Source organism: Gallinula chloropus, assembly GCF_964237585.1.
Source record: "Gallinula chloropus genome assembly, chromosome: 1".
NCBI lineage: Eukaryota > Metazoa > Chordata > Aves > Gruiformes > Rallidae > Gallinula > Gallinula chloropus.
The window spans coordinates 96763670-96787721 of NC_140085.1; the positions used below are offsets into that span (position 1 = coordinate 96763670).

General features: G+C 41.0%; 1 protein-coding gene across 1 annotated transcript in view; it reads left to right on the top strand.

The window, feature by feature from the left end:
• Nucleotides 1-8641: 8641 nt before the first annotated feature.
• Nucleotides 8642-24052, top strand: part of TMPRSS7 (transmembrane serine protease 7) — a gene marked incomplete at both ends in the record, with an annotated part of 31498 nt that continues 16087 nt past the window's right edge. The window contains 8 exons of the mRNA XM_084279371.1: nt 8642-8692; nt 13097-13295; nt 13566-13696; nt 15850-15917; nt 16851-17044; nt 17960-17998; nt 21332-21560; nt 22916-23046. Of these exons, the coding sequence (XP_084135497.1) occupies nt 8642-8692; nt 13097-13295; nt 13566-13696; nt 15850-15917; nt 16851-17044; nt 17960-17998; nt 21332-21560; nt 22916-23046 (1042 nt within the window). The remainder of the gene's footprint in view (nt 8693-13096; nt 13296-13565; nt 13697-15849; nt 15918-16850; nt 17045-17959; nt 17999-21331; nt 21561-22915; nt 23047-24052) is intronic.

Consider the following 24052-nt stretch of genomic DNA (forward strand, 5'->3'; position numbering starts at 1 on the left):
TGGCACCACCAGAGCTGCTAAGCACCAGACTTCGTCTTTCTGGGTTTGGCCCTTGGTAAAAGGGGAACAGAACCCCTTCCCCATCCCACAAGAGAACAGGCACAATGGACACCAGGTCTGGCTTTGAAGTGCTTGGATACCATGGCAACATTGGTTTTCAAAGTATATTCACAAAGCTTTTCATGCAAGGAAGAAAAATCATTACTTCATTTAACAGTTTAGGAGGTGCAAGTGGGGTATCAAGGGAAGCTGTGCCTGTGCCAGGAGCCGTCATCATCTCCTGGCATCCTCTGGAGGCACCATTTTCCCTTATCTGCCATGACAGCTCAGATGAATCAAACATCATGCCACTAGTCTGGTAGTGTTGTTAAGACAAAGCATCATTTCTTGGATCCCCCTACTTCAGAAGAGTATCTGAGAAGATGTGCTACAGCTGGGTCCCCACACAAGTAGCAGCTGGAGAAGGTCTTGCTATTGAAAAGCAAGAGTCTGAGCTGTAGTCAGGTGAGCTTGGTTGTTGTATTGTGTGGAGTTGCAGTGAAAGGTTCAGGCCTTGCCTGGAGAAAGCTAGGGTGGGGTAACTAAGATTCTGGCTCACGTGTGTAAGATGAAGGGTACTTAGCTTTCCTGTTGTGGGAGTTTTTGCTCTGAGGCAACGTCCCTAAAGTGGCTCAGCACTGGCAGGCACTGTTGGGAATATAGCAAAGTAGCTATTAATCCTTGGCTGTTTGTTGTTAAGTGCATTTTATTGCTGGCTGTTGATGGAGCCATTGTTAATTAGGGGCAGCGTGGCTGCAGTTGAAAGCGAGCTGTGTAGGAGTGTGGCTGTATGAAGGCACCTGCCTCCTGAGCATGCGTGGCCCTTTCTGGAGCTGCTGGGGGCAGAGGACAGCTGGCTTGTTTGGGAGATGCTTGCAGCTAAGATGTGCTGGCTGCTGCTATGAAGGTCAATGTGATGTGATATAAGGAATGGACCTGGGTCCTGGGAGTTGTTTTTCAGGCTCTTGTGTGCTCAGTTTAGTTCTCTACCACTGGTATCATAGGTGCTATATGCTCTATGGGATTTCTTAGTGTAACTAAAAATAATTTTTGATCTCAAAAGGAGATCCACTGAAATCTTGGGGTGTGATTTGTAAGAGATTTACTTAGCCCTGGAGGTCTTGCTTATAAACAGAAGTTATTTTCTTTTCCTGCTGTGAAATGTTTAATCATGTGAATGCTGTTCTATAAGATGTCAAATATAATTGCTGGAGCAGATATGACTTTATTCTTTGTGTGTTAATAAATCAAGCAATTGCCATAACCTTTCAAGAGAGAATATGAAGTATTATGTGAGGGTGATTCTTGCGGTGGGTTTCTTTGTTTTCTGGATATGAAACACCTGTAACCAGTTGAGTAAGTAGAAAAAAAAATCCTGTAGTGCATTTGTAGTAATTGGCTATTTTTCTTTTCCCCTGTTACTTCTCTGTCTTTTTCTCCTTCTTTTTATATACTTGGTGTAGGAGGAGGATCAAAAGGAAAATTACTGTTTACAGCCAGATTCAGCAGTCTCTGTATTCTGTAAAATGAATCCATGAATGATTAAACAGTTTTTGTGCTGTTTGCTTTCTGAAGTGGGAGTTGTGAAATAAAAGCAAGCCTCAGTACTGTGGTGTCACCGAAGCGGGCTGTGGGAGCAAACCTTGCTTTGGCAGAATATGTTCTGTATTTAAAATGCCTGTCTCCGTGTAATGTGATGAGTCCCTTAAGAACCGCCGTCTGCAGTTGCTCTGTGAATTGTGCTCCCACTGGAGTCAAGTACATCCAGGCAAATTGGATTATTAGCTGGAGATAAATGGGCCCAGGGAGCACTTAACTGAAGGAGTGATGATGCTCGTGCCCTTCAACTAAGTGTGAACGCTGCCTCTTACACAAGCGGGAGGTGTGGAGGAAGGAGGGAGGCTTCAGTTGTGAATGCTGCTTTCTCCAAGAGACTGTGTGCTAGCTGTAATGGGATGAATCATAAACCTCAGCGTTCACCTAGAATGGATCTTCAGGTCTGAAAACAGTGATTTTCAGAAAATGTTACCTTCTCTGTAGTAATTTTGAAATAAAAGGAGCCATTTAGTTTCTGTGCTTAGGGCAATCTCCTTAAAATGATACTGTTGGTTTAACCTGTACTATAGGTATGATGGGTGTGACTAAGGCTGGGTGAGAACAGTTAACGTGCTCTAAACTGTGCGACCTTTCCTCGTGGTGGGTATTTTTAGAGTATCAGAATGGGAAAATGGAGAATGGAAGCAGCTGAATTTCTCTGTTTGCCTGCAGTGTCGTGGTGGCAACATGTGAGCTGTGTGGTCAGCAAAGTCTGCGAGGGACTCGACTGCAGTGGTCATGACTGGTATGAAGTGGGGGATGATGCGTACAATGCCTCATCCTGAGCAGAGAAAACAAAGGTGGGTTTTTTTGTTTTGTTTTTTTTTTTTTCTTGATCTTCTTATTTCAACCTAAAAAGAGGAATGGAAAAGAAACATGGTCTGACAGAAAAGAAAAACCAGAAGTGAACATTTCCTATCTGCTACCAGATTGCCCATTTTATACATGTGGTGGGTCTCTAGGAAGAAATGCAAATTAGAAAATAAACTAATTAGAAGAATAACTAGGTGACCAGCTTGAAATAATGTCAAAGATGGACAGAATAAAAGGTGTTTTCAGATTAAAAAAAAAAAAAGACAACCTAATCCTAGAATGGAAGGGTTCCTGAGGAGGGGGAACCAGCTGCTCTATTAGAAAAAGGAGGTTGTCCCTCATTTTGGGGAAAGATGAATGACCTCTAGAAATGAAAACATAAACCAGTCAGACTTAACGTCATCAATATCACTGTATCGGTCACCACGGGTCTGAAATTTTAGTTGTCCCTCTGGTCTATGTTTGTATATTCTCAGTTAATATTGCTAATTTAAAGCCTATATATAGCCAGTGAAGGTGGAAGTCCTTTCATCTTGGCTGGGAATGAGGGAAGGTGGATCTTTATTCGCATTAGTGGGAAGCTGTTCATAGCGGGGACCGGTAATGTACATTGCTTGAAGAGAGCTGGCATTTGCTTGTTTACTTGGCTGTCTAAAAATAAGACTGCATGCACAGTAAAATGCACGTGCTCTTCAGAACCCCACCTCTGCACAGGCAAAGCTACTGCACTGGAATGAGCTGTTCCCCTCTCTGGTGGGAGCTATCAACCTGTTCCTGCTGAAGTCTTTTTCTTCTGAGATGGATGAGTGTCTATCCATCAAAAGGAAACTAGCAACTCCAAAAGAACAGGAATTAAGAAAATAACCAACACCAAAAACCTGTTTTTCTCCTTGGAGTGAGGAAAATTAACTCCAAAAATAGCTCTTTATGGAACATTACTGATGAGATGGGTGCTTGTAACCACACTTTGTCCTTTGAGATAAAGGCTGTGGCTTTTGGTGTTTGCTCGGCGTTTTGCTGAGTGAATCACGTTTCCTCCCTCGGGATTCATTACAAATGCAAAGCACTTCTGAGACTTATCATGGTGTCTAGGAGGCCTTTAAAATCCTCAGGAGAAGGGATGCATTGGAAACCCAGTGTGTTATTGAAACATACAATTTCTGCGACCAACTCAAGTGATAGGATCATGATGTTTCCCCTGTGGCCATGGCAGTAAAACCTCGTAGGAGGATGGATCTGCTGGCATCTAGATGATCCTAAATTAGCTCTTCTGTCTTTTTGACTTAGTGAAACACCATGGAGAGTCCATCTTGCTTGTTAAATAAATCCCCTACAAGTCTAAGATAGGAAGCATAAGATAGGAAGGTGACCAGCCAGGCTGGAAGTGGATACGGGGAGCTCCCAGCCTCTGAAGGTCAGGGCACACAGACATTCGTCTCTCCTCTGTTACATGGAGGAAGTGCAGAGCCTTGGCAGGTTCTGACACAAAGGATTTAGTGTGGGGATCTCATCCCGTGCTTTCCAGACAACAAAGGTTACTGAAATTTCACTGCAGTAGGCAAGTGCCACTTATGTGATTAGCTGTCTTTATTGGGCATTTGTACTTAACTTGCATATGTGTGGTCAGCTTCAGTGTGCTGTGATAGCCCCCTGATCCTTAAAATGAAGTTAAGCCAGTACCATCAGTACTTATCTTTTGCAAGGTGACTGGCTCTACCATTGGGAGAGTTGAACCTGCTTGAAAGGATGTGTAATAGGCCCACCTTGTGGAAAAAATACACTATATAAATCCCACATAAAGCTTTTGTCCACAGAGCTGGTTCAAGCTGTGTTGCTGTGAGATGTCAACTCACGTTGCTGGGTAACATGATGGTGCTGGAAGGTTTGCAAGATCTTTAAGTTGAGGCTTATGGAGACCCAAGGGCTGAAAAGGGTGCTTTTCTATGCTGAAGTTCCACACAGAAGGCACAAAGGATAAAAACAAAACAAAAAGCCCTCAGATGTAGTTTAAACTATGGTAATGCTTTTTGTGTGTGTCAGGGCCTTGTGATGACATTGTAAATGGAGCACGCAGGGCTCCCTCCTGTTAATACCTCTTCAGTTGTTGCAGTTTCATCATGTGGTGCAGCTCACGATCACATCCAACCCTTTGAAGTTCTGCTGCTCTAACAGGCACACAAACAGCAATCTCTGTAATGCAGACCCTAGAAGCAGGCAGGAGAAACAAATGCAGCTTATGTGGATCATAGTAACAAGTTTTATATTTAGACTTTCATTTTTGTTTCCATCAATCCAGATCCTCTTAACTTCTGCCTGTTATTTCACTGCACTCAGCCCAAGGGCACGAGCAGATATTCAAGCTCATGATCAACCCTGAATGAAGATTAGTGTCCCTGCAGCGAGACAGAGCAGTTGTCTGCAAGTACTCAGAGATGTCAAGGTCAGAGGGGACTGTGATGACCTAGCGAGAACATCAGGAGCATCTCTAGAAAAAAAGTTTGATCGGGGGACTGTGCAATTTGGTGAACAGGAGTCAGTGCAGCTCTTGGTCAACTGTATTCATGGTTAACAGTCCTCACTACTGGTTCATCTCAACTGGTTTGTCTGTGCTTTTGTGTGGTTTTTATTCTGAACACCTGGATTTCTTTCTAAGTTATTTAGTTACACTGCCTTGCCTCTGCTGGCACTTAAAACTTTCTTTGTCTTGGTGAGAAGCCAACCAATACCAGACCCAGGAAATTCAAATGCTAAAAATACCTCTGTTTAAACTTTTCCTCGTCAAATTAACTGGACTAACTTCCTGGTGTCAAGTATGCTTTTTCAGCTCTTGAATTAACCTCTGTAGGTCTCTCTGGTACTCAGCCAAAAGTTTTGGTGAGTGAGGAATGACAACAGCAGTGTCAGTCACTTCTAGGGCGTGGAATGTCAAGGTGCCCTGTAACCCCTGAACAGTGAAACCCCAAATTCACCAGGCTGAGTGAAAGAGCTTAATACTTGTTTAACAGCAGTTTAATTGAAGGTACTTGTTTTCAAAATAAAACCAAACAAAAATATCTGTTATGCTTGAAAGTTGTGTAACTGTAACACTTTAAATCTGTATGTGCTTGCTGTAGTCAGTCACTGCCTGGGTGGTAATATCACAGGACAACGAGACCTGACAGTAGTGGTAGAAGTGGCCTGAATGCCCTGCTGAAGTCTTTCAGGTGGAAGCAGTAAAGGCAGGAAAAGCTCCAGGTTCTGTTTCAGGGTTGTGGTTTGGTTTTTGGGTTTTTTGTTCTGTCCTCCTACTTAGAAGATGAGCAGAGAAATGGCAATGAGATGAAAGGTCAAGAGTGAAAGTGGCATGAGTAGGTTTTTGAAAGATAACAGGAGGGAAGACAAGGAGTTAATATCCAGTGGTGGTTTTCTTACAGGTTATCTGAGATATTTTCAACATCAGTGCAAGGAAAATGCAAGAGGCAGGAGGAGTATATTACATCAGCATTTTATAGGGAAATTTATTTGCAGCACACTGGGATTAGGCTGGCATGAGGCTTGTGGAGGCCCCGGGCACAGTGTTTCCTGGGGGAGATGCTGCAGTCCTGTGTACACAAGTGAGACCTCTGTGGCTCACTTCACTGAACAGCAACCTCGCTTCAGGCAGGCATCCACCATGGCAACTGGCTACTATGAAAGTGTGGGAAGAGAAGAGTTTTCCTGCTTGCCTTCCATGTGGTGCACAGGGTTTGATGATAGGTAGGATGGGGTATCATATCTATGAGTCTCAGCCTCATGGACAGCACTGTGTACGAACTGAAGCCGTAAAGAGCTTATAAATTTCATCTTTGTTTGCTTTCAGCAGGACATCAATTAAAGACCCAGGTCCCCAGCTGCAGTGTGATTAACAGTGAGAAGCACAGATGCTCTCACCGGTAAGAGTAAGGTCTTTGACTTGGCTTGTCAGACTCTGCTACAGCCTGACCTGTCCAGGGCTGAGCACACAGATAGATGAGAGGTTGCGTATCGGCACGTCTCATCACCTGGAAATCTACAAATACTGCCTTTGCCTGGCTGAATGGCTGCTGTGACCTGCCTTCTGTAGAGGGTGTTGTCGTTGGCTTCAGCGCTAGCTCAACTGGATCAACCTTGTTGTTGTGGAAACTCTATCTTTTCAGTATATTATTTATTTTATTTGAAACACAGCAGATTTCCGAGCACTGCGGTTCTTCTAACAAGTTCTGTTTAGTCTAGCGGTGTGAGTCATGCGCGTGGTGTCAGTACTGCTTGCCCTGCTCTCTGCCATACTCAGCTGTCCAGTTTCATACAAGCAAGAAGGAAATTGAGAGTAAAATTAGCTGGTGGCCCCAGTAAGAGGCGAATGGTGCGAGGCCATTAAGTGATGGAGTAGCGGGGCTTGTCTGTCCTTAAAATGCCACAGACTGATAAATGGATGCTGTGGCCAGAAGATGTGCTCTCTTAGCCTTTTTGTTTGAATTAAAACTGATGGGGATACAAATAACTAAGCTGTTCTCAGTCCAGGCAGGCGAGGCAAAATAGCTCTATTAGCGCTCAGGGAGGCCGCTGCGCAAGGCGGTCGGTCAGCTGCCTCATCCCAGATGATACGCTCTGTCAATGGCAGTTACGTGTCACGTCTGGATCTTTGAAGACAGCTCAATTGCCTGTAATTTGCAAGATGATTTTGTCTGTTGAAAGCTATTTTGTTACACTGGAGGCCTCTAGTGCACAGTCAAACGTTGCCAGGAATCAGAAATTAAAGAAGAGCTTGAGGAGAGGAAAAAACAAATGTGAGCACTGCCATTTGAAGCTGCGTCTCTGGATGACAAAGATCTCCAAGGCAAGCAGCGTGGTGTTTATTTGAGGGAGAAGAACCAGAATGAACGCTTCAAGAGGCCACAGCAGTCCCCCCAAAAATGTGTAATTTAAAAAAAAAAAGGGGGGGGGGGGGAGTTGGAAGCAATTATATCTAGTAATACAGAATAAATTAACAGATTTTTCCTATGCTACTTAAGCATTAGTAAGGCCCAGAGCTGAAAGCATCACTTCATGTGATTAAAATACCTTGCAGTTCTGGAACAATGACTGAAAACATAAGCATTGTGCTTCAGGGCATGAGCCAATGGCTAACACACAGACACGAAATATTTTCACGTACAAGTACACTATCAAGCTGTAGCACTTTTCGTGTTATAGTTGAATTCATTTATCTGTGGTTATGACACAGATAGGCGAGCTCCAGGCACAATCTATGCTCTGGTATGATGTCTGGCTACACTTTTATTTATTTATTTTTACTCTATACTTCTACTGTGTTGCTAAAGATTTTATTACTTTTAGTCTAAGTTTTATATATTCAAAGATAAATTAATAGAATGTGTATTTTTTAAATGAAATGTTGGCGTTTCTCCAGTGCCATTTCCGAAGCTGACCCAAGGAAGACATTGAGATTGTTAATCACTTAGAAGTAAAGACAGCTCTATAGTTAGCATCCATTGAGGAAAGTACTGGTTTACATCCTCTATAAATATTTAATTACTGAAGAAAATAGGATGGAACCGTTATTGTACAAGTGACTTCCTGCATCTGATGACAAAAATGATTCTCAGTTTGAAGCCTGATCCATTTTAACAACAGGAAATAGGTTGCCTACAGCAGCTTATTTCTCTGTTACAATAAAATAACCATATTTGAGTGTTCAAAAGGTATGTTACAATATTCTAGAAAAGAGTCAAAATGCTCTACTGCAATGGTTATCTGCTATTTGCAGCACTCTTAGTCAAGGTGCTAAAATTTATTTTCTATCTTTTAGATGCATTGTTTTTCTCTCATGTTTACTTTTTACTTGCTAAACTTATTGTTTATGGTAACTAATTCTGTGAAGCTTTAATGATTGATAGATTTTTAGCACTTTTAAAAAGCGAGTTAGAGTGTATTTCAGGTTAAAAAGACTATGAAAAGTCTGTTTATTCAGTCTGACTTCGATGTCTAAAGTTACTTGATAGCATCCTTCTAATATTCACAAAAGAGCAACAGGGCAGATGAGATTACAATTGGAAACTCATCAAAGTAAATTGATGCCTCTCTTGGTCCCAGACATTGCTGTTAGCCGTCTTCAGCTTCAGAAGTAGGAGTAGTGCCTGGGAAAAGGTGCAAGGCTCTTTCAGCTGGGACAGGCAAAAAAAATATTTCTGCTGGAATGGATGAAAAAATTGATAACCCAGCAGCCAAACCTGAAGATGAACTAAGTGTAAGTAGGTGACTGCAGCGTTCCTGATTTCATATGCTTCTTGACACTATTAGATCTCTTACGATCTAAATCTAAAGTATTAAACTTCTAATTTGCTATAACTTTCTGTTTCATAACTTAGTCTGAAAATGTTGACATATGTTTGTATGTCTTCAGATTTGCTAGTAACAAGTATTTTCAGATAACTGAAACAATGGGAATGTCATGGGAAAGCTCATATTGGTGTCATGGCAGCATGGTTTACCTAAAAGGGAAACCCGTTTCTAGGCAAGAAAGGCAACATTAAAGTAGGTGAAGTGTTTTCTTTTTCCATAAGAAAATACAGAAGGGAATTACTGCAGGAGTGTTAACTCATGACAAAGAAGTGATTAAATAATTTAGTGCTTGGTGATAGTCAAACAGCAATTTTACTGGGAACCGGTTTTAGAATACGAGAACTAAGTTGTGGCAGAGATGAATGCTTAATTAACAGGTGTGATCCTTACTGGGGGAACAGCTTGACTTCGCCTTTGTTTTTTAACCTATAAAATGTTTATGGTAAACCAATGTAACCTGGGGAAATATTTAAAATGTAGAGAATAGCATTTAATATTCCCATGAATTCTGTATGTCAGAGAACTTTGCCATGCAAGCCTTGATTCATGAAGTGCATTTTTTGATGTAAGGTTAGGAGTGCAGTAGATATAATGTAGATAATTGTTGTTCTAGTGTGTACTTATAGTCCAGTAATGTCAGTCTTGAGCAGTCTTAACAATCCTTGACAGGAAGTTTATATCAATTTTTTAAGAATAAATATGTCTGGTTAGATCTACAGCTGCAGAAAGGAATGTATGGAAAAACTGAAATATAAAGTATTCTTGGGGGGAAGACTGGTGAAAGCAGCAGCTCTCTCCATTTTTCTGTAGTAGCCCAAATTTCCAAAGTTGGAACTGAGCACTCATTGGGCTGTCCCAAGCTGTCCTATTGAATGCCTGAGTGGGTCTTATTTCTTATCCTTACTTATTACTCATTTTTCTTCTCATCTTTGAACATCCTCAGCTCTGAAGCCAAAGGTTGCCAGCCATTCTGTTTGACTTCAGGACTGGCAGGATATTTGTGGTGATGTTGCTTATGCTCTTTCTGCGAGTATAGACAGAGATCTCTAACAGAAGGCAGTGCCCTGCTGGGTTTTAAGTGTCTCTGGGGATGGAGGTTTCCTGACCTCTCAGGGCATGGCTCAGGTGCATGGCCCTGCTGGTTGAAATCCTTTATTTTTTTTCTTTCTTTCTTTCTTTACTCCACTGACTGTCTTTCCCCTGCCACAACCTGGAATTTCCCCTGCTGCCATGTGTGACTGCTGTGGCTCTCTTCACTGTGCATTAAGTAAGAAAAGTATAGATCTGTCTTCTCTGTGGCCCATTTTAGGTAGGGAAATCTACAACTAGATTTACTCACACCGCCTTTACCTTCTTGTCTCCAGCTCCTGTCCCCTGGAATCACTCTGTCAACCCCTCTGTTATACTGAGAGGCCCAAACCTGGACACAGCACTTTGGAATTGTCTCCACTAGTTTTGGGAAGAAGGAAACAACATCTTATTGTAGATTATTTCACAGCACTGCTTTTGCTAATGGCTAGCAATTATGCTTGGCATTTCCTGGGCATCAAGCTCCATCAGGACATAGTTTTTGTGGTCACTGTATTGAACTCAGTATCACATACTGATAACTCAGAGCGCAGCTCTTGGCTGAGTACTTCCTGACTTTCATAGTCTTCTCCCTCCTCAAGTAAAATATAGTTTGTAGGGATGAAAAATGAGTCTTGTGTCCACACCTTTTAGTCTGCAACAGGCCACATGCTCTTGTAGTGTACCTTCTGAAGACACTTCAAAGAATAAAATGATGGTAAATAGCCTGGCAACTTGTTGCAGCCTTTGTCCTCGCTGTCTATTCCTTGTAGCTCTATAGAGGTGAAGAAGGGTCTATTGAGCATAGGAACAGCCAAACTGCCCAAATCAAGTTCTGTGCTGTTGCATGTGCATCTGTTCTGGTGTGGTTGACTCTTTGGTGCGTTTCTGTGTGGGCACTGAAAGGGATAGGTGATAGGACAGTGGTGTCCTTCGGCAGATTGAGGCTATCTGCACCTTCAGCAGATCACACACAAGTTATCCTTGGTCTTTGTCAGATTCCTGATTTGCATTGCTGAGAGGTGTCAGACTGATGAGTAGGTTCCTAGTCCATAAGTGGCATAAAATCATCTGTGAGGTTGTGGAGAGCCACTTTGAAAATGCCCTTAGAATGAACTAAGCTATTCCGAAGATAAAGACCAAAACAAAACAAAAAGACCTGGCTCAGGACCTCACATATACAAAAGGTAATAATGAACTTTACCATTTTAAATACGAGAAAAAAATTGTCTCAAAGTCGTTTTGTGTTTCATAAAGGCATCACACTAAAAGTCTTGCTGCTGATTGCTGGCTGGTGTTTGTCAACACCTCCAGTTGTGGAGAAACCTCAATTTCCTAAGGCAGCCTCTTGAGAGCTTCCCTCTCACTAGGATCAACGTGCTTTCTTTTGTCTCAATGTAGCAATATTCTTGTTATAGTTGTGATGTCAGGAGGAAATTCAAGGGGTTTTTAATAGTTCTAATTCTGGTACAGCTGGGTATCACAGCCTGTGATGCCTGTGTTGGCACTCAGTGCTCTTGGTCATTACTGCCCTGAGTCATCCAGGACTTTGCCAATAACTTCTGCAGTGATGAGACAATGAATTGACTTGAGAAGAAGTGATTGAACCTCTAAGCTGATCTCAAAACAAAGTATTTGGCTGTCACTGGGCATATCCAAGAGGAGTTTTATGAAGTTCCAGAGATCTCCCCAGGCAGCTCTTGCTGTGTCTGCAGCAACAGACAGATGTTACTTGTGTGCTTAAACAAGTTGATTATCTCCTGCAGAAGGAAATGCCTCGGGGAGTATCTGGTGCCAACAGACTTTCCAGAACAGACCAAACTGTAGACAAGTGAGATAGGAAGTAGAAACTGGTCCTGTAAATGCAGAAATGGTCACATAACAGTGCCTTGTATATAGGTAAGATGGTCAGGAGATACTTTGAATCTAGAGTTAGAAAACCTGGGTCTGTAGTTCAAAATAAACTGTCAAGAGGATGTATATCCAGGTGATAACATGGGATCCATCCCAGAAAGACCTGAGTCCTTCTGTCCACTGGAGGGATCTTAACATACAAGAGAAGGCTCTCCTCATGGATCTTAACATACAGGAGAAGGCTCTCCTCATCCTGAGAGAGTTGGGCTTATTCAGCTTGGAGAAGAGAAAGCTCTGGTAGGACCTTATAGCAGCCTTCCAATACATGCAAGTTGCCTATAAGAAAGCTGGGGAAGAACTGTTCACAACAGCATGTAGCAATGGGATGAGGGGTAATGGCTTTAAACTAGAAAAGGGTAGATTTAAGTTGGATATTAGGAAAAAATTCTTCAACATGAGGATGGTGAGACACTTGCTCAAAGAGGTAGTGGAGGCCTCATCGCTGGAGATGTTCAAGATCAGGCTTGATGGGGCTCTGAACAATCTGGTCTCGTGAAGATGTCCCTGTTTACTGCAAGGGGGCTGGGCTAGATGACCTTTAAAGGTCCTTTACAACCTAATGTATTCTATGATACTGTAGGGAGTCAGAGACTTTTTTTCTGAGGAATGAATGGGTTTAGCCCTTGTATATTAGGATAGTTCTGGTCTGAGAAGAAAGTAGTGGGGTTTTGGGGTTGGGTTTTTTTTTTAATTTCTGTGAAGAACAGTGATGTCATTTTTGCCATGAGCTGGAAAGTATGCATATGCCTGTCTCCAGGTTTCTTAGCAGGGAAATAAACCATAGCATTAGAGCAAGGATTGACTATTTCCACTACTTGAATATCATGCTAAACCCTCCCTCCTGCTTCACACAATAGGAGGAACGAATGGCTTCTGCACCAGGTTTGCATGAGCATAGCAAAGTGTTGGGTCATGTTGAGAAGCTGCCATTCTGCAGGACTTGTCTGTGCATACATCACAGCTGCAGAGAGTGCAAGGCAATTCAACGTTGTCTACCTAAAGAGGTGTAACTTACTTTACACTAATGAGGTGTGCACAAGGCTATTTGCATTCATTCACATAGCTAATGCTGGGGAGCTGTTGTATGTTGAGCTGCTATCCAAGGGTGTGTTGTGCATCTTCAGGCACAAGGAACTGAGTCTGTGTCTGCAAGTGTCTGGAAGAAGAGGACCTCCCTTTCCTACTGGAGTTTTAAACTGCTACTAAGTTAATTATATTTGGCTGTTACTTCATATACATAACTACATGAAAAGCTGTTCTAGCTATTGATCAGTCAATTGCTGCTGGAAATGTTCCATGGTTTTTGTTGTCTTTCACCTTATTTTAGGTAGCCAACATCTCGGTCCAAATGGTAGCTGCAGAAGATAAGTTGGCAAAGAGGATTCTGGCAAGGAAAAAACATGGCAAATTGAAATTGAAGAAGAAAGATAAGTTGCTGTGGAATTTTCAAAATAAAATAATTCTCTTTACCCTGATTCTATTTATTTTAGGAGTTGTAACCTGGACATTACTGTGGCTTTTCATTGGTGAGTTTCTAACAGCTCACACCAATTTCATTTATCACTGTCCCCCACAGCACTCTCAGTTGGGTTTAGGATCTCACTTGTCCTCAAGGCTTTGTATTGCAGTACTAATTTAGAATGCTTTGGCTGTGGAAACAGTGTTCTTTTGGTAGCTGGTTTTATTGTAAGGCTGAGTAGGTTAATTTGGTTTATAATTTAATCAGGAAAAAAATTCGTTGATGTCGTGAGTGGAAACAAAACATGGAGGCTGACTGTTGTCTTTGTCTCTTGCAGTTCAGGCAGAAAACAAAGATGCATTGTATTTTGTTGGACTGTTTCGTGTTGCCAACATAGAGTTTCTCCCAGAATACAGGCAGAAGGAGTCAAAAGAATTCCTCTCTGTGGCACAGAATGTGCAGCATGTGGTAAGATGAGTGGGCTGCTTGGCTAGCAAAAAGATCAGAGCTGTGAATTAGAGGTGGGACTTCCAGGTGCCATAGAGTCTGCTGTGATGTTCTGCCTTTTTTCCGTGGTGTCCATGTGCCCCCACCCCCTGTGGAAACTATGTGGCTATCTGGAGGTATGAAGGAACTGACAGCTTTCAGCTTGTTATTCACAAAGTGAGTTTTGAAAAGATCTGTTTGATTTTACATTTACTAAAAGTTTTACATATTTTTCCCCCTGCAACTCAGGGTCTATGAATAGAATTGTACACAAGCCCTTCAGAAGTTAATTGCCACTTTCAAGACACAAAACCCATGAAGTCTTTAGCATTTAAATTGCTGCCAGTCTTCTGCCTTAGAGCAGCTATAATTATGTTAGAGCTCTCAAACATATTTACATTTACATTTCCTTCTGATGCTAGGTATTCTAAAGACCATTTTTCTTCCCAAACACCTTGCAACTGTCAAAGCAGATATAGCATTCTGGTGTAGGCGGTTCAGGCTGCTCTACCGTGGGATGAGAGGGGTGGGGATCTTTGTTGAAAGGCAATTTGACTTTAACGATGTTCGGTGTGTGGAGGAAAAGGACACTAATGCCAGGAAATGCAGGACTGTCCCCATAAGGATTCACGCAGTAGTATGAAAACTGCTAAACAAACAAGATAATGTCAGGTGCAATCAAGAGGCTTTTTTTAAAAATAATTGCTCAGTTTTCATCATTTTATGATATAAAGTTATGTTTCCATTTTCCAGCTATATCTACCTACAACAGTGTTTCCCCAAAAAAAATCCTGGATCACGAGACCTGAAAGTAGAGAGTCCAGTTTTCCTAGTCTTGCACGTTAACGACTGAAGTGCTTTCAGACAGGGGTAACAGACAACCAGAGCAGGACACATCCTTCCCCTGCTCTCCATGGAGCAGCTCTAGCCTGCTGCGAGCCCTGTGTCTAGCTCTTGTCCCTGCTGTTGTCCCACATAGTGGAGAGAGGTGACAGGCAGCACGTGTGAACTCCCAGTGTCACCACCTTGTACTTGAAAGTAACTTGGAATTTAGTTTGTGTCTGTAAGCTTTGTCTGAACCCACCCACAGATTTTTGCATTGCTGAAACTCTGCTTTGCGGTCATACAACTATTGACTAAAAATGCTAGTAGGGCTGTAGGGTATTTGGACTTTTAATTATTTTTTTTCCTTGAAAACCTTTTGTTAGTGGCTGCTGGCCCAGAGACCCCCCCAGAACGGTATTGGAAGAACCTCTCAAGATAGGCTTCTTACCCCTTTGATAGTAACAGTACTATATAAAATCCTTTGTAACCTCACCTTGAGAAAGATTGAGCTCCACCTATTTTATTTAGGCCATTAAAATAATTGTTCAAACTTCCCAAGTCAAACACTGAAACCTAGGGACTATTATTAATGTTTTAGTTTGTTTTACATCCTTTTCTTCAAAATAATCTGTGTTACAGCCCCTTGGGCATTAATTTTAATCATTAAGCATGAGGATGAGGTTTGAACAGCTTGAGGTACATGCCACCTTGTGGCTTTAGAAGTGTGCCTCCTCAATCAAGAAGAAAGGTTATTGTTGCTCTGGTCTTCTTGCATATATCCAAAGAACTGGTGGAATCAGAAGTTTGCTCTCCCCAAAGGCATGAAATGGGCAGAGTTTTTCCTTCTCAGCATACTGTACCCTGCATGTATTGGAAATAAATGCTCCTGAGGCCCCTTCCCCTCTCAGTCTTTCTGTGGTTCTGTGGAGGAAGCTCTGATACTTGCTGCTTAACTGCACCTCAGCAGCAACACACAAAATGCTATGAGAACATGCTCATTTCCTGAAGACTGGCCTTAAGTTTCAGCATCAGGATAGGGAACCCCTCTTTGTATGGGATTCCCTGGGCAAAGAACTTGCATTCTTTTCAAAACTCATTTATTTGAAAAAAGCATTTATGCTTCCTGGAAATATTTGGCTTGTTATGGGTGGATCTGAGCTGGTATGTTCACGTCTTTTGGTCTACCCAGCTTGGCTGATGTATGTCTGGAAATAGGCGCATGTTGCATATACCTTTTGGAAAAGAGGACGTTCCTCTCTAGGTATGACTGATTTTTCAGAAATGCTAAATCTTAATACTTCCTCTTTCAGATGAACTTGGTCTACACAACCTCCTCTTTCTCCAAATTTTATAAGCAGTCCACCGTTTCAGAAGTCAGGTAAAGCTGTGGTTAATGTAATTGTATTTCTGCTGGGTAGTGTGTATATATATATGTAATGAGCCCACAAGAGAAGCTTGGTTTTTGGTGGTTAGGATTTAATCTCTTTGCTGTGTACTTGTACTCATAGAAAATATATTTATAACCTACAACCAATTCATTTCACAACAGTAAGGGTAAACTGAAGTCATACGCGCAGTTCTTTGTCTGTAGGAGTATAATGTAAACAGAAATGATGTCCCTAAAGAGGTTTGGTGATACTTTGGCTGATAGGTCACACAGAAGTTTACCCACTTCTGGTACAAATGTGCACTAACAGGGTGTTTAGTTCCAACATGCACATATTTTATAAATAATATTATTGGTATAAAACTATTTTCTACTGACAAAAGAAGGGGAAGATCTCTGTACTGCAATGAAGTATGCTTACTCTAATGCTGTGCACACAGGTAATGCTAGAGGATTAGTTGCTCCAATCCTCTTGAACCAAATACAATTTTGGCTTAGTTAAAAGATCTTTCTCTGCAATAGGAGGCAAAGATTGGGGTGGCCATATACAGCCTCTAACATGTTGCCTAAATAGCCTGGGAATTGTTTCTTACTGCAGTGCACAACACAGGATGAGATGCATAGTGGTGCAGAGTTCTGCATTTCTGAAGATGATAGTTCTACGATTTCTGATGTGATCTTTAGGAGGTAATCCAGCTGTAGTTCAACTAGATATTGTGATTTTCTTAAATCAACCTAGTGAAGATCAACAACTGAGTGTGGAAAGTGTGTTTTGGGCTTCTTTTTTCACACGGTCAGTGTGTAAAAGTAACAAAGCAGGATGGAAATGTCTCACACTTCTAAATTTGCACTTATGTTAAGAGCCTGCTCTCCAGAAAACTTTCAACGTGATGATAATCTAGAGGACTTTTTTTTTTATTGCAGCAACAACAACAATGGAGGCCTCCTTATCCATTTCTGGATTGTATTTGTGGTACCACAGGCAAAAGGCCAAGTGCTGTGTGAGGACTGTGTGGCTGCCATTTTAAAGGATTCCATTCAGACCAGTGTCATTAACCGGACCTCAGTGGGAAGTCTTCAGGGTCTCGCGGTTGACATGGACTCCATTGTACTAAGTGGTTAGTATTAGCACATACCAATATCCTTGAGGAAACACTTTGTTAAGCAAGCATTTTTAACCTGGAGTGGCAAATTCTATCAATAAACCAAAATTTTTATCCAGCATCTTTGGCTTCTATTACTAAAATTATTATTTAAAAAAAAAAAAAGGGGGGAGAGGAAAATAGCAAAAAACCAACCAGGTTTGAGGTCAAATCAAGGCACAAAGTGTCCTTGTGAACACTGAATGCAAGACTTGGCATGTTTGGAGCGTTTATCTTCATTTTCAGGAGCTAAGCCTTTTAAGACACTTTGTAGGCAGCTCAAATTTGGATTAGTCTGTGACTTTTAACCCTTCATCTTTTTATACCTTTAAGTTTCCACATGGATCAGACTTCAGCCCCTCTATTGAAAATGAGATTCTTGTCACCCCTTCCATTAAAAATTTAAAAACAGGTTATAAAGCTGCCTGTTCATTAAACTCATCTGCCATTCCTGTCTGGGGAAGAACTTAGCAATGTGGGATTCAAGTATCTGTTTAATATAATTAGCTAGAAAATGTATTATTTTTCAGCTCTATGAACAAAGCACAAAATAAGCTTAACTTAACTCTGTTCAGCTGAAAGCCAAGAGAGACTTTGTGACCAAGGGTAAGAAGGTAACCTCCTGGGTACCTGTCTCAGTCCTCCAGTTGAATTTAACTCCCTAATTGATACGCAGTCCCTTCTTGCCTCAGGCACTGAGATGTCTGGGGACATGATACCTTCAAAGCTGTTTGCAGAACTTGCAGAAATTAAGAGGGTTTGGGCAGTGCCCCTTGTCAAGATGGTTTTGTCCTGTGTGTTTAGTGTTAGGATTAAAGTGTGATTGAATTAAACCCTGAATTATGGATTTTAGGCAAACAGGAAGACTCACAGAACTCTTTTTCTATGCAGCAGGTCTTCGGTCAGATTATTGGTCGACAACAGGAACAGGTAATTCACTGTTTTGGCAGTTTTCTGGCAGAGAAGTGGAGAATAAAGCTTTAATTTATGTCTTAGGCTTGGAGATACTGTTCAGTGTTAATTCAAGAATGATAAATTCAGCCTTGGCATTTATGTCCTGATTTGTAAGAATGACCAAGATTCTTTCATGCAACAAATAGAGAAACAATCTGCTTTAATCTGACTGGTAATATTTTAAATATACTTGCTGGCATGGTGGGAAATAAACTCATTCAGTTGTTTGCTCTTCTGTGTTGGAGAGAAGATTAACCTTTCTAAACTAGGCAGCAGTGAATTTAAGTCTATTTATTGGCTTTTATGCTGTTGTCCATCCTTTATCTTCCTTTATTCCATTTTCTTCAAGGTTAATGATGAGTTTTTCTTTTCAATGTATTCCCTTACAGAAATGAATTTAAACAATTCATTTTTGCTAGGGTAATGGAAAACACTACTTAAATACCTGCTTGGTTTTGTGTTGTAATCCTCTCAGTAGGGTTCTTTTGCAGTGTGCAGAGACTTTGCAAGTAGTTTAAAAATACATCAAATCTATGTTCACCAGTATATGGAGTAGGTACCTAGAAAAAAAATGTGCTACTAGGATAAGCTATAGCATGCTAATCACCTTAACAGACACCTGGTAAATCTCTGGGCCAGCAGTTATCAACCAGCTAGTGTTGTCTTGGCCTCCCTTGCTCTGTGACATATGCATGTTCTTCATCTTGTGTGTTTCAGTTTAAAGGCTTTATGCCATTCCATGGCTGTAGTTTCCTTTTCTGAGACCTCTACTTGTGATGTTATCTGGCAAGGTTTTAGCTTGCATACTTTCTCAGAATTCACCAACTGTGTTTGTCAATGCAGCCAAGTCAAGATTTCCTAGTTCTGTGGTCCACAGGTGGAATTTGGGTCACAGACCATGGGCCATGGTTTGCAATGCTTGGACTGATACCAGCTCATAATTTCTCAAAATTCAAGCCAGGCTTGCAACAGCATTCGTTTGTTCAAAACCTTTCCTAAACTAAACTGCAAAGCAAAACTATACTAGCCTTTGTCACATCTCCTTACATGCATTTTAATTATATAAAATAATTTTGTGCATTGGTGCTTACTTGCCTAACAGTTTCATCTCCATATTCAGTGTTCCAGGGCAGAGGGGTTTGTAGTCAGGTCTTGTGTCTCAGTTTCTTCCAGAGTGCAGTCCCTAAAAGAGAAGACGACAAGGAGATGAGTCCAACACAAATATTGATGCTAAGGCTTATTTAGGACTTGTATGGCATCCTTCATACAAAGGGAGAAGGATGTCCTGCCACATTCTAGTTGTCTTTCAGAGACGTAACAGTGTAGTCAACCACATGTGGCAACTGATATCAGAGAAGCACAACGCTGGTGTGAAGTTGCAGGGGAACAGCAGTGTGAGTTGCCACAGCAGTTGAGAAAGCCTTATACTTGTTGGAGCCCCTTGTGTGTGTCTGCTTAGGACTATGCAATATGGTGCCGGGGTGAAAGCGCTAATGCAGCAGCATACAAGGAAGGTGCGTTGCCTGGTTGTGTTTTGAGAGGAATGGAGTTACTTTGGCATGCAGATGCACCTAATTATTAGTTCAGGCACAGCGCTGGAGTGCAGATTTCTTGAAGAATGGGTCGGAGAAGGGACTTGTATCAGCTGAATCTCTACAAGTGACTCGAATTGCCGTGGTATCTGCCTATGCGGGGTTTGTGTGGGAAAAGATTGTATCCAGCTTTGGTTTAAAGCTGGTGTGCTTGCATGACTTCTAGTTCCCGTGCTAGCTCTGAATTCTCTGCTCTGTGCTCCATAAGGTTTGTGAGCTTGTTGCGTTATTAGAATTAGAATTATACAACTGCCATTATTTCTAAAGATTGTGATCAAAGCTGACTTTGGTATGGGTGAGTAAATAAGGACGAATAACTATTATAGAAAGAATGCTACTGGGAAGAGATAAGAACGAGAAGGAAGAAAGAAGAACAATAGCTCACCCAAAGCTTTAAATAGTTGTAACTGTAATTCAGTTGAACAGCATGTGACCCTTTCAGATTGTTCATAAACATTCATAGCATTAGTTTCAAGATTGTAAATTAGCAGTGGAAGTCAGACAAAGCCTGACACTTCCTCTCTTGATTAACTACTGATTAAAAGGCCAACATTTGAGTCAACAGTTCTTAGTGGACTTTCATATTGCTTTAATTGTGTTCCATGATAGTAACTATTTCAGAGACATCTTTTTAGTTGGCAGAAATGAATGCAAATATTTTACTTTGGTTCTTATTCTTCCTAATTTGCATTTTTCCTCCTTCTCACCATTTAAAGAGCTATGTTAAGGGTTTTAGATATGACCAAGCAAAAAAAAAAAAAAATCCCAATTTTTTGCTGACCATGAGCTGCAATATTGCATTGAAATAAAATTCAATATATTTAACTTGACAGTCACAATTGTCTCAGCTTAATTGGAAAACTGGATGCAAGTAGGGTAACTTCCTGATTATTATCTAAACTGGGACACAAACTTTTCTTTTTTTCTTTTTTTTTTTAAATGTGTTGTGTAGGCTAGGCCATATCACTAACATTTCACCATACTTCCATTTCTAACAGTGACCTATAATGCTGCAAAATTTTCAAGACTTGATGGGACAAGGTCCTGGTCTGAATTAATTTTGACCCTGCTTTAAGCAGGGTGTCAAACAAAGAGAGTCCTAGCATACCTTTCAAACTGAAGGAATTAGTGAATCTGCATTAAATGGTAGAGCTCATTTCACAAGAAAATGTTGAGAACCCAGACACCTGAAAAATAATCTAAAAAACCCCCAGAGTGATACCTACATGCATCTGAATTTTAAAATTTTTATTCTTTTTGTTTGTTTAGTTTATTACAAATATCCTAATATCCTTAGGGGCAAGCAGTTGGTTTGTGCCTTGGCAGTAGATGAACATTTCCAAGCGAAAAAGTTTTATTTCAGGAAACTTTAAGTTAAGTAATTTACCCTCTGGGGGCTCTACAGAGCTTTTTTGAACTGCGAGTACCTGGTGTACAAAATGGCGGTGCCTGAGTGCAAACACCCTGCCAGGATGTGTTTACAGCACTGTACAGTTTGCCGTGCGCTGTAGTTTTATGAATAGACTCTTCCTTGACCGCCCACTTGTGCCTAATATGGAAACAGTGAGTGGCACAAACTACTTTGTTTTCAGGTTTAGTTACACTTTCATGTGTTGCTTTTGCTTAAAATAATGTTTAGGATTTATTTTCACACCGTGTGGATTATTTAGCAGTTTTGGAGTGTGGGTCCAGTGCTGAAAATGTAACATTTCCACAGGAACAAATTGCATGCACGATCTGTATGCTGATCGCCTCCACGAGCGCTTTCCTCTGGATATCCACACTACCTCAGGGGGAACGATCTGCTATTTTAAGCTGATAGCATCAGTGGGCCATCTTATTCGTCTTTCAATAGTATCCCTTCAGATTGAAGCAGATAACTGCATCACAGACTCGCTAACCATTTATGACTCTCTGATGCCAATCAAACATAAAATACTGTACAGGTGAGTATAAGCTTTCATTGATAATTAATTGACAGTCGTTTGGGCTTTCTTTTCTGAAGGCTTCTCTTCTGCTTTTTTTGGTGGGTTTGGTTTCGTTAAAAATACTCTGACCTTTATGCACTGCCACATAACACCTGGCAAGTTTGTTTTTCATACAGAAGTGGAAAAGTTGATGTTGCCAATAAAAGAAATAGTAAAATCCTCCTCATATTTTTCTTTACTCTTCCATGGGAGTGCATCTTTGCCTGCCTGCAGAACTGTGAGAAGTTCACACATTACTGAGTGGAATTTTCTGTTTCTTATCACGAAAGAGGTGCTGAGTAAAAGAAAATGTCCAAATTTCCTCCCCTAAGCAAACAATTCTTCCACATGGAGACTAGTGCTCTTTATATGAAGGCCAGAGTTCTAAAACTAAAACTCTCGTGATTCTTTGGCTACCTACTGCCACTCAGAAGTTCAGTGCTTTTTTTATCTGCTCTGAGTAATTTAGAGGGTTATTAATATCTGGAGTTGAAGCTGTGATGGGTTGAGGGATGTGAACTATCACATAAAAAAAAAAAAAAGTAAAATTCCCCTCTCTTTCATATATGCTTGTTTGAGGAATTTTTTAATTTGACATTCCTGGTAACTAATTCCATTGGACTCCATTGCACCAAAAGGTGAAGACAGCACCTCCATCAAGCAGACCAAAAATCTCAGGGTTTAAACGCTTAAAATCCTTTTCTCTGGCCTGTCAGTGTATACATAAACCTCAAAAGAGAGGCTCTTCAGTCCTCTTTGAGAGCTACCCACTGCTAACCTGAATCACTTGCTGACTCTGCTGTAAAAGAGCAGATGGTGTTTGCTTGCCTGCTAGTATCTGTAGAGAGCTGAGGGTGTCTGCTAGGTAGCTTTTTTTATGAGACCAGGTGATTTGTTCAGGTTCTTAATTTCTGGCTCTCAGAGAATAATTTCCCTGTCTTTCCCACTCCCCAAGTACAAGATACATCTGTTGCTCTAGTAAAATAAATTTTCTTTCTACAAGCCTTTCTTTATAACTGGCTTCCTTCATTTTTGCTTGGAGTGAGGGATGGAAGTCAGGATTTGTCTCCTAGAGCTAACCAGCCCATTTTTGTTTTCATGTTCACATCTTTTAATTATTTGTTTTTTTCCCCAAGAAGTCACATTGCAATACTGAGTTTCTAACTGGCCTTGTAACAGGCACTTTTGCATTTAAGAGCATGGAGTTTTTTGAAGTAGGTAAGTTCTGCACTGGTGTAAAACTCTTGCACAGAATGAGAGCAGTCTGTGGGGTTTTGGTTTTGTTTGGTTTTTTTACTAACTGCTTATGTGTGTGTTCTCTTTTCTCCCTCCAGAGCTTGTGAGCCAGCTGATACCTTGGTGTCACTTGTGTCCACGAATAATCTCATGCTGGTAATGTTTAAGGCAGCACAAATAAAGGAAAGGAAGGAATTCCATGGCTATTTTGAGGTCATTACACAAGAAAGTAGGTTTGTTGTGTGTTTGAAAATGTGTTTATTTTATTTTAAGATCCCAAAGCAGCTGTCATGTTATGGATAAATCACTCCTGTATCTCAGCTTCTTTCTTTTTTCTGTCTCTCTCCTTTATCTCCTCTACATTACTGAGGGTCTGCCTTCCTCTTGAGTAATTTCGTCTGCGGGTATTAGCTGTTCTTAAGTGAGGTATGCAGGTAGAAGGCTGAAACCAGCCCAGACTGAATTCAGTTGGTCAGGACTGCGATGTGCCAGTAGATGGAGTTGTTATTCCAGGTGTAGCACTGCTCTGGCCTCTCCTGGTTTGGGAATCGGTGATGACGTTCAAGGTGGAAGGAAGGTGTTCAGTACTAAAAAGCACTTTCAGAAAATAAAACTTCCGTAGCTCTGTCTGCATTTTTATGTGTTTCTTCCTCCCCGTTAATATGAAGGAATCAGTGTGTCAGGTCCATCATCTACTTTTTATTGCTTAAAGCTTTGGGAAGTGGTTAGATCACAGTCACAAATTGTATGAGGAGCATCATGCACAAGGAGAAAAATCTAACAAAATTCAATCCAAAGGAGTTCAAGCCGCTCAAAGTTGCTGCATAATTTATATGTTGGGAGAAATTAAGCATTAAAATACCATTGTGAAAGTATGTGATGAGTTCTCCATAAGTAACTTTAAATTCAGATGTGTAATTTTTGTTTGATTAGTTGATTTGAATTCAGAACTGGGTTTTCTTTGGGTTTTGGTTTGGGATTTATTTGTGTATGCCTTAATGAATTCTCTAAATCCATCCATCTGTCATAAAAGAAAATTTTGGCTTCCAGGAGGCCATGTTGCCCATTCTCTTCTACCTGTCTGCATTTTAAGACTAGAGATATACAGGTACTACTGCAGTGTTGATGTACAGATGTGCAAGACTGCTCACTGAGACTTGTTTGCAGAACCACCTTCAGTGAAATAACTGACATAAAACTTCACAATGTGTTCTCCTGGTCCTGCAGAGCCTAGC